At 39.6% G+C, this 16213-nt stretch overlaps 1 protein-coding gene across 5 annotated transcripts in view; it reads right to left on the bottom strand.

Annotated features, from left to right (window-relative positions):
• Positions 1–16213, bottom strand: part of LOC118748022 (3-phosphoinositide-dependent protein kinase 1) — a 66224-nt gene that overhangs the window by 7564 nt on the left and 42447 nt on the right. For 4 of the 5 annotated variants that reach the window (XM_036482298.1, XM_036482297.1, XM_036482300.1 and 1 more), the window contains one exon: positions 16068–16193. In XM_036482298.1, coding sequence (XP_036338191.1) covers positions 16068–16193 — 126 coding nt within the window. Of the gene's footprint in view, positions 1–16067 lie in introns of all 5 variants that reach the window. The other variant, XM_036482301.1, reaches the window with a different exon arrangement.

Raw genomic sequence — 16213 nt, 5'->3', positions numbered from 1 at the left:
GGGGGGGGTCTGCTTGTCCAAATCACACCACTCACCGTGTGCGCATTTGTATTAGAAAAAAAATAAATAAATAAATAAAGAACAAAAAAAAATATATTGTTTAACTGATTTTTTGCCATTTTGCTCAACCACAATAAACAACAGCAGATCGCCGATTCGCTCGCGCAGATAAGAATAAATAATAAAAAAATAAAAAAAAATCAATTGAAAAAATAAATCTGAATATTGTATAGATACTACTCGCCCCAGTCAATAGCGACGACATCGAGGCGACAGATAAATAAAAAAAATACTGTTTATTTTTAAGCATTCCGAATGTTAGTTTATTTCGGTTTGTTTGTTGTGTCTAGGCCGCATGAGTGGTTGTTGTTGTTGATGACCGTGTCGTCGTCGCTGATTGCCAATTGTGTTTCTGCTGGGAATCTGAGGCTGTGTAAACAACCGACGACGACGACGCGCCCGACGATTGATTTGGCTGCTCGCCCGCCCACCGGTGGATGAGCCAGAAATGTTTCAAAGCCGCTGCAGCTGAAGTACTTCCAACTGGTGGAGAAGTCAGCTTGGCAGCCCTTCTACATATTTGTTTGCTTTTTTTTTCTTAGTTTTTTTAGTATTTAATTTGACTTTGAAAAACGATTAACGGTATACGACTGCAAAAAAAAACAAAAAAAAAAACAGCTCAGAATATAAAGAATTTCAAATAAATATTCACTATTTTGAATGCCTCCCACCCACCAAATCTGTACACAAAATAACTCGAAAAGATGCGCAACAAAAATTTCAATTGTTAATTTTTCTGCGAAATTGTTATTTATTTAAGTTGATTGTTTTTTTTTTTTGCTGTTGTTAATTCGGTGCTATCACATTGTACATCGCTTGCTCGCTGTTTGCTAGGCGCGCATCTTTGTTGTTGTGGCGAAACATGTCATCGCCCAAGAATGCGTTCAGCGGAAATGTCACTCAATTGTGTTGGGGACAACAATATGTACATATGTATGTATGTATGTAGCAGGCAGGAAAGTGCATGACGACATCTGCGAGTGTATGTGTATGTGTGTGCGTGAGGTGCGTGTACGAGAATTCGTGGTGCATCTATGCAATTTTTTAATAAAATGTATTTCTTGTCAGCTTTTTATAGTTTCGGGAGCAAGCACGAGTTAAAAAAATTCATTCATAACATATTTTGGAGCGGAAAAGCGGCAATTTGAAAGATAATTAATTTCTCAATATTCAATACATATTTTTATACCTAGACTCTAGTCATAGTCAGAGTTCGGCTTCAGCGTTTTAATCCCTTGCCCAGTAGGCAGCTTGCAGCCTTTTCTTACTTTTGTGTACAACTCCCCTGGACGACAAAGTTTTTGCTAACCACTATCAGCTCGATCTCCGGAAGAACACCACACCGAAAATTGAGAGCGCAAAAGCAACGCTTCGTTAATTTCGAAAACTGCTGGAGCTCGCCGCGCCAGTCAGGGTTCGCACTCTTCGCTTTTTTGGCATTTTGCTTTTGCTGTTTTGCACTCATTTTTTATGGTCGCTTTTGTTGTTGTGGTTTTTTTTTTATAAGTAGGTATTTGTTTTGAATTTTATTTTTTATTTCCCCAAATTTAAGTAAAATTTTTTTTTATTCCGTGTGTATTTCGTTTTTTTTTTTTTGCAAAAAAGGCGGCGGCTTTGCCGTTTAGTTTAATTCCATCGAACTGCCAACCCTGCTCACCGCCGCCACCGTTACCAAAATTATGTAGGAGCGGTTTTAATATTCTTTGTGTGTACACGGAGAAGTTGGATGTGTACCGAGACGGTGCGGTGTGGTGCGGTGCCATGACTTTTTCAGGCCGGCCAACCGGCTAGCTAGCTGCTTTATGAGTGTGTAGCGTTCGCTAGCGCTCATACATACATACGTACACACAAAGTGCAAGCAACGATAACTTGCAGAAGCGAGCAGTCAACAAACAGTCAGGCAGGCAGCCTGCGATGCGGTTAATGAACGACAAACCAGATTATACCGAGCAACCTTGAACTCCTAGTATGTTAGCCAAAGCTCTGTGTTGGTTTAAGAAAACAAAATTTACACACATACATACATATGTATATGACAACAAGCTGTTGTTGATAAGCAAATGTGAAGCGCGGACGAGCGCAGGTGGGATGATATGCCAAATTGTGAACTGAAAAGCGCGTGAAAAGCCTCGGTGCATGGCTCCTACTGCAAGCTATCAGTGCGCGCGCACGTCACCAGCGCCGACCGCCACGCCACGCCACGCCACGCCACTTGACGACGGCGACTCTGGCGCGCATTGTAGTAGGCGAAAATATAGGCCATTGGCCTAGTGCTAGAATGCAGAGTTGGCGCGTGGCTTGCAATAGCAGCAAAAAATCTACATATCAGCATGTCACCAGATACATACATACATACAAACATCAGATATCAGTGTCAAAAATGTCTTGTTGTGGGTAAAAAATAAATGCGCACGCCAACAAAACAAACAAAAGCATATGTATGAAATGCACGCAGAACTCGCAAAAAGCCAAATTTTAATAAAAAAAAAACGGAAAACGCGCGACTGGCTGTACAACGGTAAAAGGCCAATGATGCAACCGCTTGCGCATACAAAACAAAATCAGCAAATATTTGCAGCGCACGACCGTCCGCCAGAGGCCAAAAGTGGGAAACCTATAAAGGGAAATGCTGGGGCGAGGGACCTGATGTCGGGTGGCAGGCAAGGCAAGCGAATGTCTTTTTCGATTGCAGTTTTTTTTTGTGCTGACCGATACCAATAAAATACACAATTGCTGGCGCGCGGTCGGTCGCGGTCGCTTGTATTACAATATTTCCATTTACTTGCGTATTGCCAGTTGAAAAAAGAAAGAAAAAAATAAAAAAGGAGCGCCGCCTTTATCGAGGTTATTTGCACTCTGCGATTTTGACTTATGCGAAAATAAGTGCCAAAGGCAACAAACAAAAAGTTTGCGTACGTAGCCAGTGGAAAAATTCACGCTCGCACGCCCGTCGTCCAAGCCAGAAATTTTGTAAATATTTTGCTAATTTTTTTACCGCCTTAGCGAATTGGAACTACATACATATGTACATGCATACCATCCAGTAAGCCCGCGCTGGAGTTGCTGCAGAGAGTAGGCGAATTCAAATAACTGCAAAGTGGGGAGAATGCCCTCCACAGAATTCGCGCCAATTTATGGCATTCTCCAACACACACACACACATGAAGAGCTGAGATGGTAGGCAACCAACCGAGAGGTGTGCAAGTTCCCAGCTCCAACAGAATCTCGCTGCCACAGCATCAGCATCAGCATTAGCCTGAACCGAAACAGAAACAGAAACAAGAAGAACAGCAAACTGAAGAGCAATAAAATCAAGACGCTGGCTGTCATTCGCAATGGAATGCAATCCGACAACTTTTGGTCGCGCACGCGCATTGCACTCTGCGGGATGTTAAGCAACAACAGCAGCCGCTTCTGCTAGAAATAATGCCATTCAACTTGCAACAGCAACAGCAGTGGCAGCGGCGATGGCCAATAAGCCAGCAAACTATAAACAAGAACTGAGCCCCAAGTCCAAGTTACAGCCACATAAATCGCAAAGCATTCACCGGTGATGATGGCGCGCTACAGTAGGTGTGTGTGTGCGTGTATGTGTAAAGGAAAAGACATCCGCCGCCGCCGCCGCCACCTTACTCCACAAATAACGAACCACGTAAACATACGAATAGGTGGAAGGCGGAGAGGTTGAATGAACGGATGCTCGTAAGCTGAAAATGCTGATAAGACCCCAGCTGGTTCAATAGACGCCATAAAAGAGCCAGTTGAGAGGTTGCAAACTGACTAGCAAAGTATTTTTAAGTTTATTTTTAACCTTAAGTTACAACATTTTAAAACACTGTGCAACAAGTTTTAAGTACAGCAGCCGAGGAAAGATAAAACGTCGATGATATCGCCGATCGCAGCAAAGTACAGGGAATGTGAGTGAATGAGTTCAAATACTAGGTGTGCGCGCGTGTGTGTGTGCGTGTGTGTATGTTTGTTACCCAGGACAGGCATTTAAAGAATTGCACGAAAATCAGGGCTAGTCCCATTGGTGCGCATATCTCACTCCAAGCTGGGAATGGTCACAAAAGAATGTATGTACTGTCGTATTATGTTTTTCTTGTTGTCTGAAGCTCTGCAGGGGTAATGAATATTCCCGCTAATTAGCTGCAGGTAGCAATTGACTAATTTGCAGCGAGTAGGTGGTCCGGTCCGTCGACCACACAACAGGCAGGCACAACTACCGCCGCGCTGAAGCAATGGCTTCAAACGGAACTCAGAGTCAGGCGACGTGGTGAGCAGCCTTCAAGTTCTGGCCGTAAATCATCGAAGCAAAACTTCGCTCGCGTCAAGCAGCAATTTAACGACGACAATGCTAGTTGCGCTCACTCACCCAAGCTGTTAAATAATAAAAAGCTACCAAGCTGCGATAGATAGATGGTAATCAGCGCAGGGAAAAGAAAATTGGCACATAATTTATTTTGCCTTAGCGCTTGGGGAAGGACTGCCAACAGTTTTCCCGAGTAAGATTGTTTTACGGTTGGCAGAGTTTTTCATATTAATTGCTTATTTTCCGCTTTTCCGTCTAGTATGCTGAGCTACTCTGACTTTTGAACATTTAGCGGCCCACTTCCCATTCCAAAGAAAACGCCATGACCGAAGCGGAAAAATGTAAACTATAAACAGCTGTCGTCGTTTCATGCTGAAATATCGGGCCAAATATTAAAGTAAAAACCCACAACGAGATTTTCAACAAACGTGACAAATGTGAGCTTTCGTGGTCTCGATGGTAATGCAGGCCAGGCCCATACACTCTACCAAATAATTAGTAACTGTCTGGGCAGCTGTCAAGGGCTACCTACCTAAGCAAATCTATTGCCTCTATCTATTATTTAATAGCGATGGAGAAAGGGGACAACACAAGAAAGCTAATTTTTTATTTTTATTTTTTTTCTTTCTAATTATGTATGCGCATAACTTGCTTAACTCTGTTCACTTGTGTGATATATGGTTGGGGAGGGGGAATTCACCACTTAACATATGACATCGAAAATTATCCCCACTACTGTGGGGGATATAAATAAAATTATGTAGTTACAAGAAGTCTGCTGAGAGTTGTATAAAAAGTAAAAGAAAAAGTACGTATAAGTTCTTACTTTGTATGTAAAAAAAGAAAAGTCCATCCAACTGGGGGTGAGTGTATCGTCAGCTGACGAAATGGGAAAACTGTGGCTGCGTAGGCTACAAAAAAAAAAATTTTCTATTGGCTACAACTTTGCATCCTCGGAACTTCCACTGCCGTTGCAGCTGCGTCAAATATTCAAAAGATTAGCCGAAGAAGCAAATTAGCAGCTGCAGGCTGCCTGCCTTCTACCTACGCTGCAGCGCTGTCACCTGGCCCCTCCGACAGTCTGCCGGCGAATTGGTTGGTCGATCGGTGGCGCTGGGCTTACTTTGCGGTCAAAAGGCGCCAGTCATTCGCCAACAATTCAAGATAAATGTGGCATATTTAAAATGCAACAACAACTGAGAAAAAAAATGGCATTTCATGCTCGCGACTCTTAGTGACACATCATCGTGTTATTTACATCAGCGCGCCAATGTGGCCTACTTCACGCAAGTATTGCGCACACACACCAGACAACTGCGGAAAAGGCTGACAAAATTTATTTTTAGCCCAAAGAGCCATATTTTAGTGAGGTGAGAATGCACGGAAGCACGCACTACTCACATTTCTTGCCCCCTTTCATACATACGTACATATGTATCTGCAGACGCCAGCCACGAGTCGAAAGCGCCTTGTTTACCTACCTCCTACTAACTAAACCCCGCACTTCATTTTCGTCCTACTCTCTCGATCCTTCGCATGCGTCGCCTCTTCCATTAATCGCCCATCGCCGAAAATCATCAAAACTCTGCCAACGAAGTGACCAGGATTGCCGCTTTGGGAAATTATTACCAAAATTAGTAGGAAAAATTTGGGTTCGTAAAAAGGTAAATTTGTTGTCATTTTGGTAGAATTTTGTTAAAGTATTTTGTGTGCACTTTAAAACTTTTCTTTTTCGTAGTTGTCTTTATATTCTCTTTTATCCTGAGTTTGGCCAAAAACCAAAAAAAAAAATAAAAAAATAACAAGCATGTAATTGTAGACTATGATTGTTCAAAAAAAATATTTAAAAATCAATTCTAATGGCAATTGTTAAATTAAAAAGGGAAAAGCACAAAAGTCCGGTGGCAAAAAATAAAAATTTTAATCTACGAAAATTTTTCAATGGGCAGTAAAACGTGTACCCAAAAATGTTTCAAAAATCCAGAGAAAAAAGTTCGAAACTTTTGGCGCAAATTTATTGAATTCCTCTAAAAGTTGGTATATATGTAGCTTTAATTCCTGATTTTTATGATTTTGGTTAAACAAATTCTTAAAAAAAGTACAAAAAAATAACTTGAAAAACATTGTAAAAATTAAAAAAAAAAAATAAAAGTCGGTTTTTTTGAGACTTTGTATTTGTCTATAATAGTAGTTTTTCAAAAAATGAGGAAGTTTCGTCGTTACCTTTAGTTTCATCATTTTCGCTTTTGGTTGAAGGAGATTACTATGATCTCAAGTATCATATCATTGGTTAAATAAAAAGTTCTTTAATAAAAAAAAAAATATTTTTATTGCAATAACTCAAAAAAAAAGAAACAAATCTATAGTTTTTATTAAAATAACCAAAAAATTGATTGGTAGATATTTTCCAGATTTGGCAGATTTTTTTCAAGTGGTTGGTACCCAAGTACATATTTTTTTTCGTCAGTGGCAACCCTGAAAGTGACTCATAGTGTTTCTGTTTGTTAACTTCGTTTTCGTTTCTTCATTTTTGTTATCGCTCGACAAGCATTTACTGCTTGCCTGGTGGCTTTGCTTCGCACACCCGCTGCTGAGTTTATTGCCCTTTGGGCGCCATATTGACTGCACGCAAAGGATTTTTTGTTAATGCCTAAACACCGCTTCGCTTTTGCCGTTGCTGTTGTCGCGTTCCGTTTTGCTTTGCTTCGATCGTGAACTCAGAACCGAAGGTTATTTTGCTGATATCGAAGGGTATAACAAAACAACAACTTTTATTGATGTCTGGTCTGTACACACTTTTTGTTGCTATCGTAGTAAACGAAAAAATTATAAATTATGGAGTACGAAGCAACGAACCAACCAAACCAACGAAGGAAGGAAGAAGCAAAGCGCCATCTACTGAATGCATCCAACAGACGAGGCCTTGGACAATACGGACCCGAGCTGCTGAAACAGCTGTCGTTCTACTCGCTGGCAGCAGCTGTTGGCCGCTAAACCAAAGGTTAAGACAAAAACGTTAATTGACAGCACTGCGTGCCGCACTCCAGACATGGGATAGATACAGCGCAGCGGCGAAGTTGTGGGAGAGGGAAAAGCAAAATGGCACAACTGGCTAGGTACAAAAATGATCGCTGGACGGAGGCGAACGACCTCTTCCGATGTCCTTAAAACGCGACCAGACGACTTACGTACATATATATGTATGTTTGTAGGTGTGTATGTATATATGTACGCAACACTAAATGCAACCGAACGGTAAGATCAGCAGTCAGGGTCTGCCGCTACGATCGCTCGAGGCGAAAAAAAGTCACAACTAATGAAAACGTCAAAAGGACACTGCTGAAAAATAAAAGACAGCACAGCAAAACAAAAACCAAAAAAAAAAAAACAGCAGCAGCAATGAAGATTCCATAAAGCAACCGAGCAAAACATAACCACACACGGACGCGGGCAGTTTTAATGCGACATCGAAGGTTAATGACCCAAATTGAGAATGGAAATTCGTTGGTAAGGGACAAAGTTCGAAAAACGCCTGTATCGAGTTTCATAAACAAGTTGAATGGCAATGCGACTCAAAATCGGGGACGAAAAAAATTTGTGCAGTATGGACGGACATATATGTACATAGCCATGTTCTGGCAAAGGCACTGCGAAAGAAATAAAAATCGTTTAACGCCGGCGCAAGACAACGGCTGGCGAGCGATAAATCAATGGATCGATCGAGCTGAAGTTCCCAGCCAGCACCAGCACCGTGCGCTTTCCAAGCTCAGTTGAGTGCCGTATTTTTGGATAAAAGTGCAATGTATGACAACAAAAAAAAAATAAAAAAAAAAAAACTCAAGCAAGCAACGAAGAAAACTAGCGCCCCTGGAGGGGATCTTGCCAACGCATTCGAAGCAACAAACATCATCGCAAAAGCAGAAGCAACAAAAAGCAAATACAAAGCGTACAGTCGCTACTGCTGTCGGTACGGTACATCAATTCCCTCTCGAACAAGCGCGCCGCGCCGTCCAATCTCATTGACGCATGACTGCATGACACAAATGCCCGTCGGACGGACGCATTGATGAATTTTAAAACACCACTTTATTTCTTGTAAAAGCAATTTAGATAAGTAAACGAAACAAAATCGGATTAAAAACATTTCGGTAGGAGAAACGTTTTCAAATTTTTGGAAGTGAAAATAAAACACACACGAAGCGCAGACTTCAGAAAGTGGGTAAAATAAAATAATGCAGATTCATTTGGAATTTCTCAGAAATGCTTGCAGACCAGCTGCAAGGGGGCACCACTTAGAACAGAGGGCGGTCCGTCCGATGACTTACAAAGACACACACACACAAGACGAGCAGACGGCGTAGCTGCTGAGTCAACACAACCAGAATGAAACAAAACGCAAACGGCATAGGCTACGGGCTAGCCGTGGTAGATAAATGTGTAAGTAAGCACGTTGGACTGCAGCAGACGGATCAGAGTCCACAGACTGTTTGGAATGCACTTGAACGAAAATAGAAAATTAAGTGTCGAACGGGAGGAGAGGCGAAATGGATGTAAAAAAAAACAAAGCGAAACAGCATTCTTGTGCATACATACATACAAAGATTTGTATGCATGGCTCCGTGTGTGTGTGTGCCTTTACCGGTTTGTGAACGTAGTCTATGGTAAAATGGCGGGAAAAAGCATTGCATTCGAATGCAACTGAAGAATAAAGAACCAGCGTGGATGGAAGAGGTAGAGCCAAAGAGGAAACACGTGTTGCAGGCAGCGAGCGATAGAGATAACACGAGTGCATGGAAAAAAATTGCATTAAGGATATATTTATAGAAATACCAAGCCAGTTCGACAGCCAATTCTTTGTACATACATATATATTTGTGGGTAACAATTTGTTTGCGATTTTTCCGTTGAACATTTAATATTTGGCTCATTTCTGCGTAAGCCAATTGTGCGTCTACATATTCGACAGCTACGCATGCAGACGCACATGCCCAGCTAACGATTATCTACTTGCGTTCGTCTTGAAGTCGAAAGGCTTATCATGTGACAAAAAAAAAAAAATTTGCGAGCATGTGGGCCCGATGGACGTCAGTAAATGCCAACGTCAGTCAGCTGCTTTCCGCGCATACTGTTCCATCTAAGCGCCACCGGCGCGGCGCTGTCGCTGTAGTTAGTTGTCGTCATCGGAGTACGTCATGCAACTGGTCGCTGTGGTTTTTTTGATTTGGTTGGTATCAATGCTATTGCGCAGTTCAAGTATGAATTTAAAACTGAATGAAATGTTTTACTAATAAAATAAATATTTAGCTAATAAAATTGTACACTGATAAACCTTTATTCAGTGCAGGGCGGCAGGCAGTAGCAGCAGCAACAGCAGTGCAATGGCATTAATGGAGGCGTTCAAGACAAACAACCCTGCGCGCATTGGCTTGCTGTTATCAAACGGCAGCGTGACATTTCAAATCGAGAAGAATTTCGTGCGTCAGACCAGCAGCTGAAGCAGCAAATGGCGAGAGCTGCGGCAAATAAATAAATCACAGCAGATGAAATGAATGCGATGAATGTATTGAAAATAAAGAAATAATGTAATTTTTATTTACTTGTCACATAAACTATCGAAAAATGCGCACATGTGCCTGCCTGCCTGCCGTTGAGAGCTAAAGGAAGAGCCCGCAACGCCCCACCATGACGCACATGCAGCCAGCCAGAGGCAGCAAAACTTGTTGGCTATTTTTGGCAAACTCCACACACTTACCACACATACAAACCTATTATGTATGTATGTATGTACCCTGCAGAAAATCTGACTAGCTCGGAATTAGCGTAGAACTGGACCTTTTGCCGACAGTACTAGTTCAAGTTCCATACCCAAGCAATGCATTCAACTGTACACACATTTTACACGGCGATGGATATATAGTTCAGAAATATTTAGTTCGGAACTAGCGCTTTGCCAGACTGTCTCTAAATTTGACTGCAGGGTATGCATGTACAACATATGTATGTATGTATGTATGTATGTATAATGTACGAAGTATGTATGCACATATTTTTTAATTCAACCTTTGACTATTTTAAACCAGTTCTCCCTGCATAAGCTTGAGAGTTGTAGAATTCGACGGCATTCTGGCCATTACGACAAACAAACGACTTCGAAAGCATTGCAAAGAACTCGAAGTAGTGACGAAGAGGAATGAATGAAAATGTATGCTTTGACGAAAGCAAAATAAAAGAGGAATATTTACAAACATTTGTGTCTATGTACATTAAGGCGTATCACAAAAAAATGGTTAGCGAGTTTTATTTGAATACTTATGTCGAGAAAAAATGTTGGGAGTAAACATTTATTTTATGCACTCGCTAAATCTAACGTTTTGCTATAACCATCTTATTTGCTATCCGATTTTTTTTTTAATTTTGATGTCACCGAAAAGGCCTCGTTCAGGAGTATAATTGAATATAGCCTAACCTTTTTTAGCAAGGTCGTCATCGTTTTTTGAGAAATTTAGATTTATAGTATAAAAATAAAAATTTAGAGATGGTAATTCCAAAATTAGAGAAGGTATAAATTAAAACGGTTTTGAAAGCCAAGTGTTTAATGGCCAATTGTAGTCCTGAGCGAGACCTTTCCTGCGACATAAAGATTTAAAAAATCGGATATAAAATAACAAAGTAATGGCAAAAAACGCGATTTTTTACACCCAAAATTTTCACTCGTCATAAATGTTTAAATAAAACTGAGACACACGCTAAACATTTTTTCTTTCATATGTCGTGATCCGGCTTAATGTACATAGCAGATGAAATCCGTACATAAAAACTTGCGCGAGTGGAATTGTACAAAAGTAATAAAAAATCGAGTTCAAAGCTTTTACTTAGTCCGTACTTGCATTACGGCACGTAAGCCACCGACTCTATTAAAATGACCAGAAAAAAAATTACACTTCCCCATTCTAAGCAAGCCCGAAAAGTCGAATAGACGGTCTGACGAAAATATTCATAGCTGAAAAGCAGGGCACTGTGCTGGAGGAAGTAAGAGCAGAGCGGCACAAGGGTGTTGCTAAGTATTTATTGGGTAGGAAACTTCATGGAGATCGCACCAACTTTTAAAACTGTTCAATCAGTTTTTAGTTTTATAACGAAAATAACCTTTTTGGACACCAAATATTTCTGGTAACTTGCACTTGAACTTCTGAATAATATACATATGTATGTAATAAAACCAAATACATACCCCAGCCAACGCTATAAACTCAGGTTCGCTGCTATTGCAAGCTCATAACGTCCAAAATTCGGGGCAAATAAAGCTAAGCGTGTGTCAAGAATAATAACACTGTGAATACTTGACAATTAAAAAAACAATCGGAAAAACACAACGAAAATGGGGCCAAGCCAGCCAGGTATGAATGAAGCAACTCTGTATACGGACACACGTGCGATGACAGGCGGTATGGGGTCAATGTAATGTAATGACGAAACAGTAAGTAGGTTCACTAAATTTATTGACAATGAACATTACTGTAAGAACGACAATTAAGAGCAACGGACACATTCAAAATCAAAAATATAGTGGAGTCGAAAAAAATAGCATTGAATATTCGCGCTAAAGAGCGAATGAGAGACGGAAAGGTACAACAAGTGGTGTGAGAGTAAATAAAATGTAATAAAAAAAAAACATAAAATTTATCGCCTACACGTGTCGACATTTTTTTTTCGTACATACAGCGGCGGATAAAAATATTGGCACAGATAATTGAATTTTGCTGAGTTTTTCAGAATGTTTAGAGATTTTATTTTTATGTATGTTTTCTGTTGTAGTATGAATAATATTTGTATAAATAAATTTGCGAAAAAAATTATAATAAAAAATTTTGCAAGCGTTGCGAGAAATAAACTTGCGTACGAATTTGCAACTTTCAAATCAGATTTTTAGAAAAATTCTACGTATGCATTCAATTTTAGTATAACAGAGTTCAAGATAAAGTTGCTAAAAAATCGCAATGATTTTTGACAATTTTTTTATTTTGCTGACGGTTATTATTTTCTTCCATACAAAAAAAAAAAAATTGTCGAACATACTTTGTATTGAAGAAACTCGCCTTATTTTTGGGAATTTTTGGTTATTATTCCATGGTTTATTTTATGTTTAATATTTATTTTTATAAAAGCCTGGCTAGCTATCCAACAAACACCATATACATCTCCTTTTCAAACTATATAAAAAAATTATAAAAATTCAACAAATTTTCACCAAATTTTTTAATTTTTATTAAGAATCTTTAGAAACATTTTTGGTATGCAGTTTTGTAGCTCAATTTTAGTATAATAAAGTGTAAGTTTCAAGTGGCTAGAAGATACCGTTGATTTTTGACAATTTTTTTTTTTAATTGTAGACGATGCTAGGCTTTGGTGAAAATTTGTCGACTTTTTATAATTTTTTTTTTTCAAAGTTTGAAAAGCAGATTTATATGATGTTTGTTGCATAACTACCTAGGATTTATAAAAAAAAAATATTAAACATAAAATAAACTAAATAAATATAGCCAAAGTTCTTAAAAGTACGACGAGTCCATTATTTCTGCCGCCAGTGCATATGTAAATGCTATGAGTTTGTTTCTATGCATGTGTGAATGCACCAGAGATAATTACGAGCTGCTTACGATTTGATAACAGATCTGTACTTTGACATTGTTATTGTGTTTACAATTCTGGTAAGTATATAAGTACATATATGTATATGTATAAACATAGCGCTTTTTATGTTATCGTAGCATCTACGCCGCCATCACTTTCTTCGCATGCCAGCGAATGACAAGCCTAGCACTTGTCAGCCTATTATTGCAGTGCTCCTTCTCCACTCGATTGCCAGAGTCACCCGCCGCCACACGCAGCTGGCTGGTTGACTGACTGGCTATTTTTCTCGTGCCGTGCGTTGATTGAAGTAAACAAATTTATTTCTTCACAACAACAGCTGCAGTAAAAGCGCCAAACAAAACAATTTATTTACCACGTAATACTCGCACTACATACACACATACATGTGTATGCGGCGGGCGCAAAGATGCCTCCCAAAAGGCAGCGCGGAAAGGTGGGTGGCAAAATGCGACAAACAAAATAACTCGCTGCTTTATCAAGTTTCGCAATTATAAAATCAAATTGCTATCGGAAATGTAGGCTTACTTAATACGCATTCGCTAATAGAAACCACCGGCTGAGTGGAGGAAAGCAACTAGCGCAGCCATAGTCATTTAGTATCCCACTTTCTAATGCCATAAATACCAAAAATTAAAAAAAAATTGAAAAATAGCGATATACATACATATATACATACATATGTATGTATTAAAAACAGCAAAGTAAACACTCTGATGATGATTGCCTATCGCAAAAACTCAATCGAAATTGGCACGATTAGCGACGTCAATGCCCCGCACACCGCACCAAAACGCATTGGACGACGGCGAACAGACCAAAATCCAGCCAGTTCGTTTAACAGTCACTCAAATTCAATCAGCTACGCGGCGGCGGAGCTTTGTTTTTCATATTCATTGTTAACTTTCGATTGACTCCGGGCTGCTTACACTGTTTACGGGCACTAAATGTTAAAAAAGACGCCAGCCATCACGAAATTACAACAACACAAACAGCAGAAATCAAGAAAAAACAAAAAAATAGCACTTAAACTCAGATAACAACAACAAAGCGGAGAGAGAAATAAACAAAACAATAACTGGGCGCGTTTGATTGTTGTAAAATCATAAAAACGCTGTAAATAGCTTAGCAGCAGGTAAATATGTAAATACGCACATATGTACATATGTACCCACAACAGCAATTCGCGTGTTTTGCTCAGCGTTTCGTGACCGCTCAGCTGCTTTTAGCCGTGCGTGCGCGCGCCCATCACTGCAAACGTCAATGGGGAAACCCAGCGCGAAAACAAAGAGCAGACAACACAAGAGATGGTGCATAAGCTCTAAGCAGGGAGCAGGGGAACTTTCTTTATAGATTAGGATAAGATTTGTCGAATTTGTTTTTGAGAAATACAAGCAAGCAAAATTGCTGACGATTGCTGACTTGAAAGCGCCGCGACAGGCGCTGATTTGCGATACCCATAAACAACAGCAAACAAATTAGATCAAAACGACGTACATAGTATGTATGTACATATAAATACCTATACATATGTATGTATTAGCTACTCCTCCCCATTAAGTAACAGCCGTCTAAATTTTTCCGCTTCATCGTGAACAAGCGCTTATTTTAATTTCACAATTAGTCACATGCGAATTGCAGCGCGATCGTTTGAAAGCTGTCTGTACGCGCTGGCAATGGTGATGGTGATGGTGCTGTTGTTGCTGGCGAATTAGTTATGAGTTGTGCGCCCCAGCCTCGGGTGCAAATCTCTAGAAGGCCAACAACTTGTTAATGCCACTGTTGCATTTATCATATCTAGAAACACATACATACATACATATATAGTCACAGCTGATTGTTTTGTGGTTGGTTGGTTGTTTAGCGGACAATAACAGAAATTAGCACTTGGAGTCAGGTGCTTGCTGCCCGCGCTTCGTTTGCTTGCCTGAAGCTGTGAGCTGCTTCTAACAACAGCTCAACTAGCCACATTCCTCACTAATTGACCTAACTAGCGCCCGTATGTATTAATGTGAGTAACTAGCCGGCAGCTACGGGCTGGAGTCAGTGCCAGAGCTCGGGCTGGTGCTAGAGCCAGATCAGCGCGCGAGTATATTAATCTCCCCTTCTTGCTCTTCACACTGCATAATTATGTACATACATACGTCCCACTGCAGTTGTTTGTTGTTTGCTTGTTTTTGTCAATTTTGGCATTTCATCTCGGTTGACTGCTTGAGGTGTTGTTTATTGCTGCTGTATAGCACCCGCTTTGCTGGCGCCAGGCGCAAATAAACGAGCGAACACAAGCGTTGTGGAGATTAGGGTTGCCAACATTTTCTAAGAAATTTATAGTACTTTTTCAAAAAAAATCTGAAAAAATATAGTACATTTCAAATAAATATAGTATTATATTTAAAAAAGAAAAAATCAAAACGCTTTTTAAGTGTACATCTTTTTTCTTTCTTATGCATTTCCTCTTTATATTTCTTTGAAATATTTAAATTAATATAAATCAAAAGTTAATTTTTATTGGTGAGGTAGTCGCTTTGTTTCTCTCATCTCGACATTTGACATTCATAACAGAAAAAACCCTTTATGTGAATGCCGAAGTTGCAGGTATAGAGGAGCAGGAACGAAATAAGTTTAAGTAAATTTGTTCATTCTTTCTAAGTATTTTTTAAAAATGTAGCAATTTTTGATCTGTGGTTCAATTAATAAACTCAGTATGACCTTTTATTTTAAAGAATATTTCTTTCAATAGTATATGTTATAGTACGGTTGGCAACCCTAGTGGAGATGGAACAATCCCATTCACGATTTGCTGCTTAAAATTACTTATTTTTTTACATGTTACACATATGTATGTACATAAGTATTTATGTGCCTTGGTTTCATTACTTTGTTCCACTGACAATCGCATTGAGCATTATCGCTGGCGATATTTGTAGCAATGATTTTCAACACAAGTGTACGCACATATATATGTACATACGATTTTAATATAAGATTTAGATTTTAAGTAAATAAATATGTATTTTGTTTTTTTTTTCTGTATTTTCACACTTACTTGCATATTCACGCTTCGTATGCACATCCACAGCGAGGTACACATTGCTGAAGCTGCCTTCGCCAATATACTTGCCAAAGATGTAGTCGTTTGGCGATTTCTTTGGCGGCGTTACAGCTACATTATTTGTGGGGGAGGTCGATGCG

Source organism: Rhagoletis pomonella, unplaced genomic scaffold, assembly GCF_013731165.1.
Source record: "Rhagoletis pomonella isolate Grant_MI unplaced genomic scaffold, Rhpom_1.0 Rhpom_scaffold_00012, whole genome shotgun sequence".
In the NCBI taxonomy this organism is placed as follows: Eukaryota; Metazoa; Arthropoda; class Insecta; order Diptera; family Tephritidae; genus Rhagoletis; species Rhagoletis pomonella.
The sequence above is the reverse complement of the archived record's forward strand: the minus strand, read 5'-3'. Positions and strand labels throughout refer to the sequence as shown.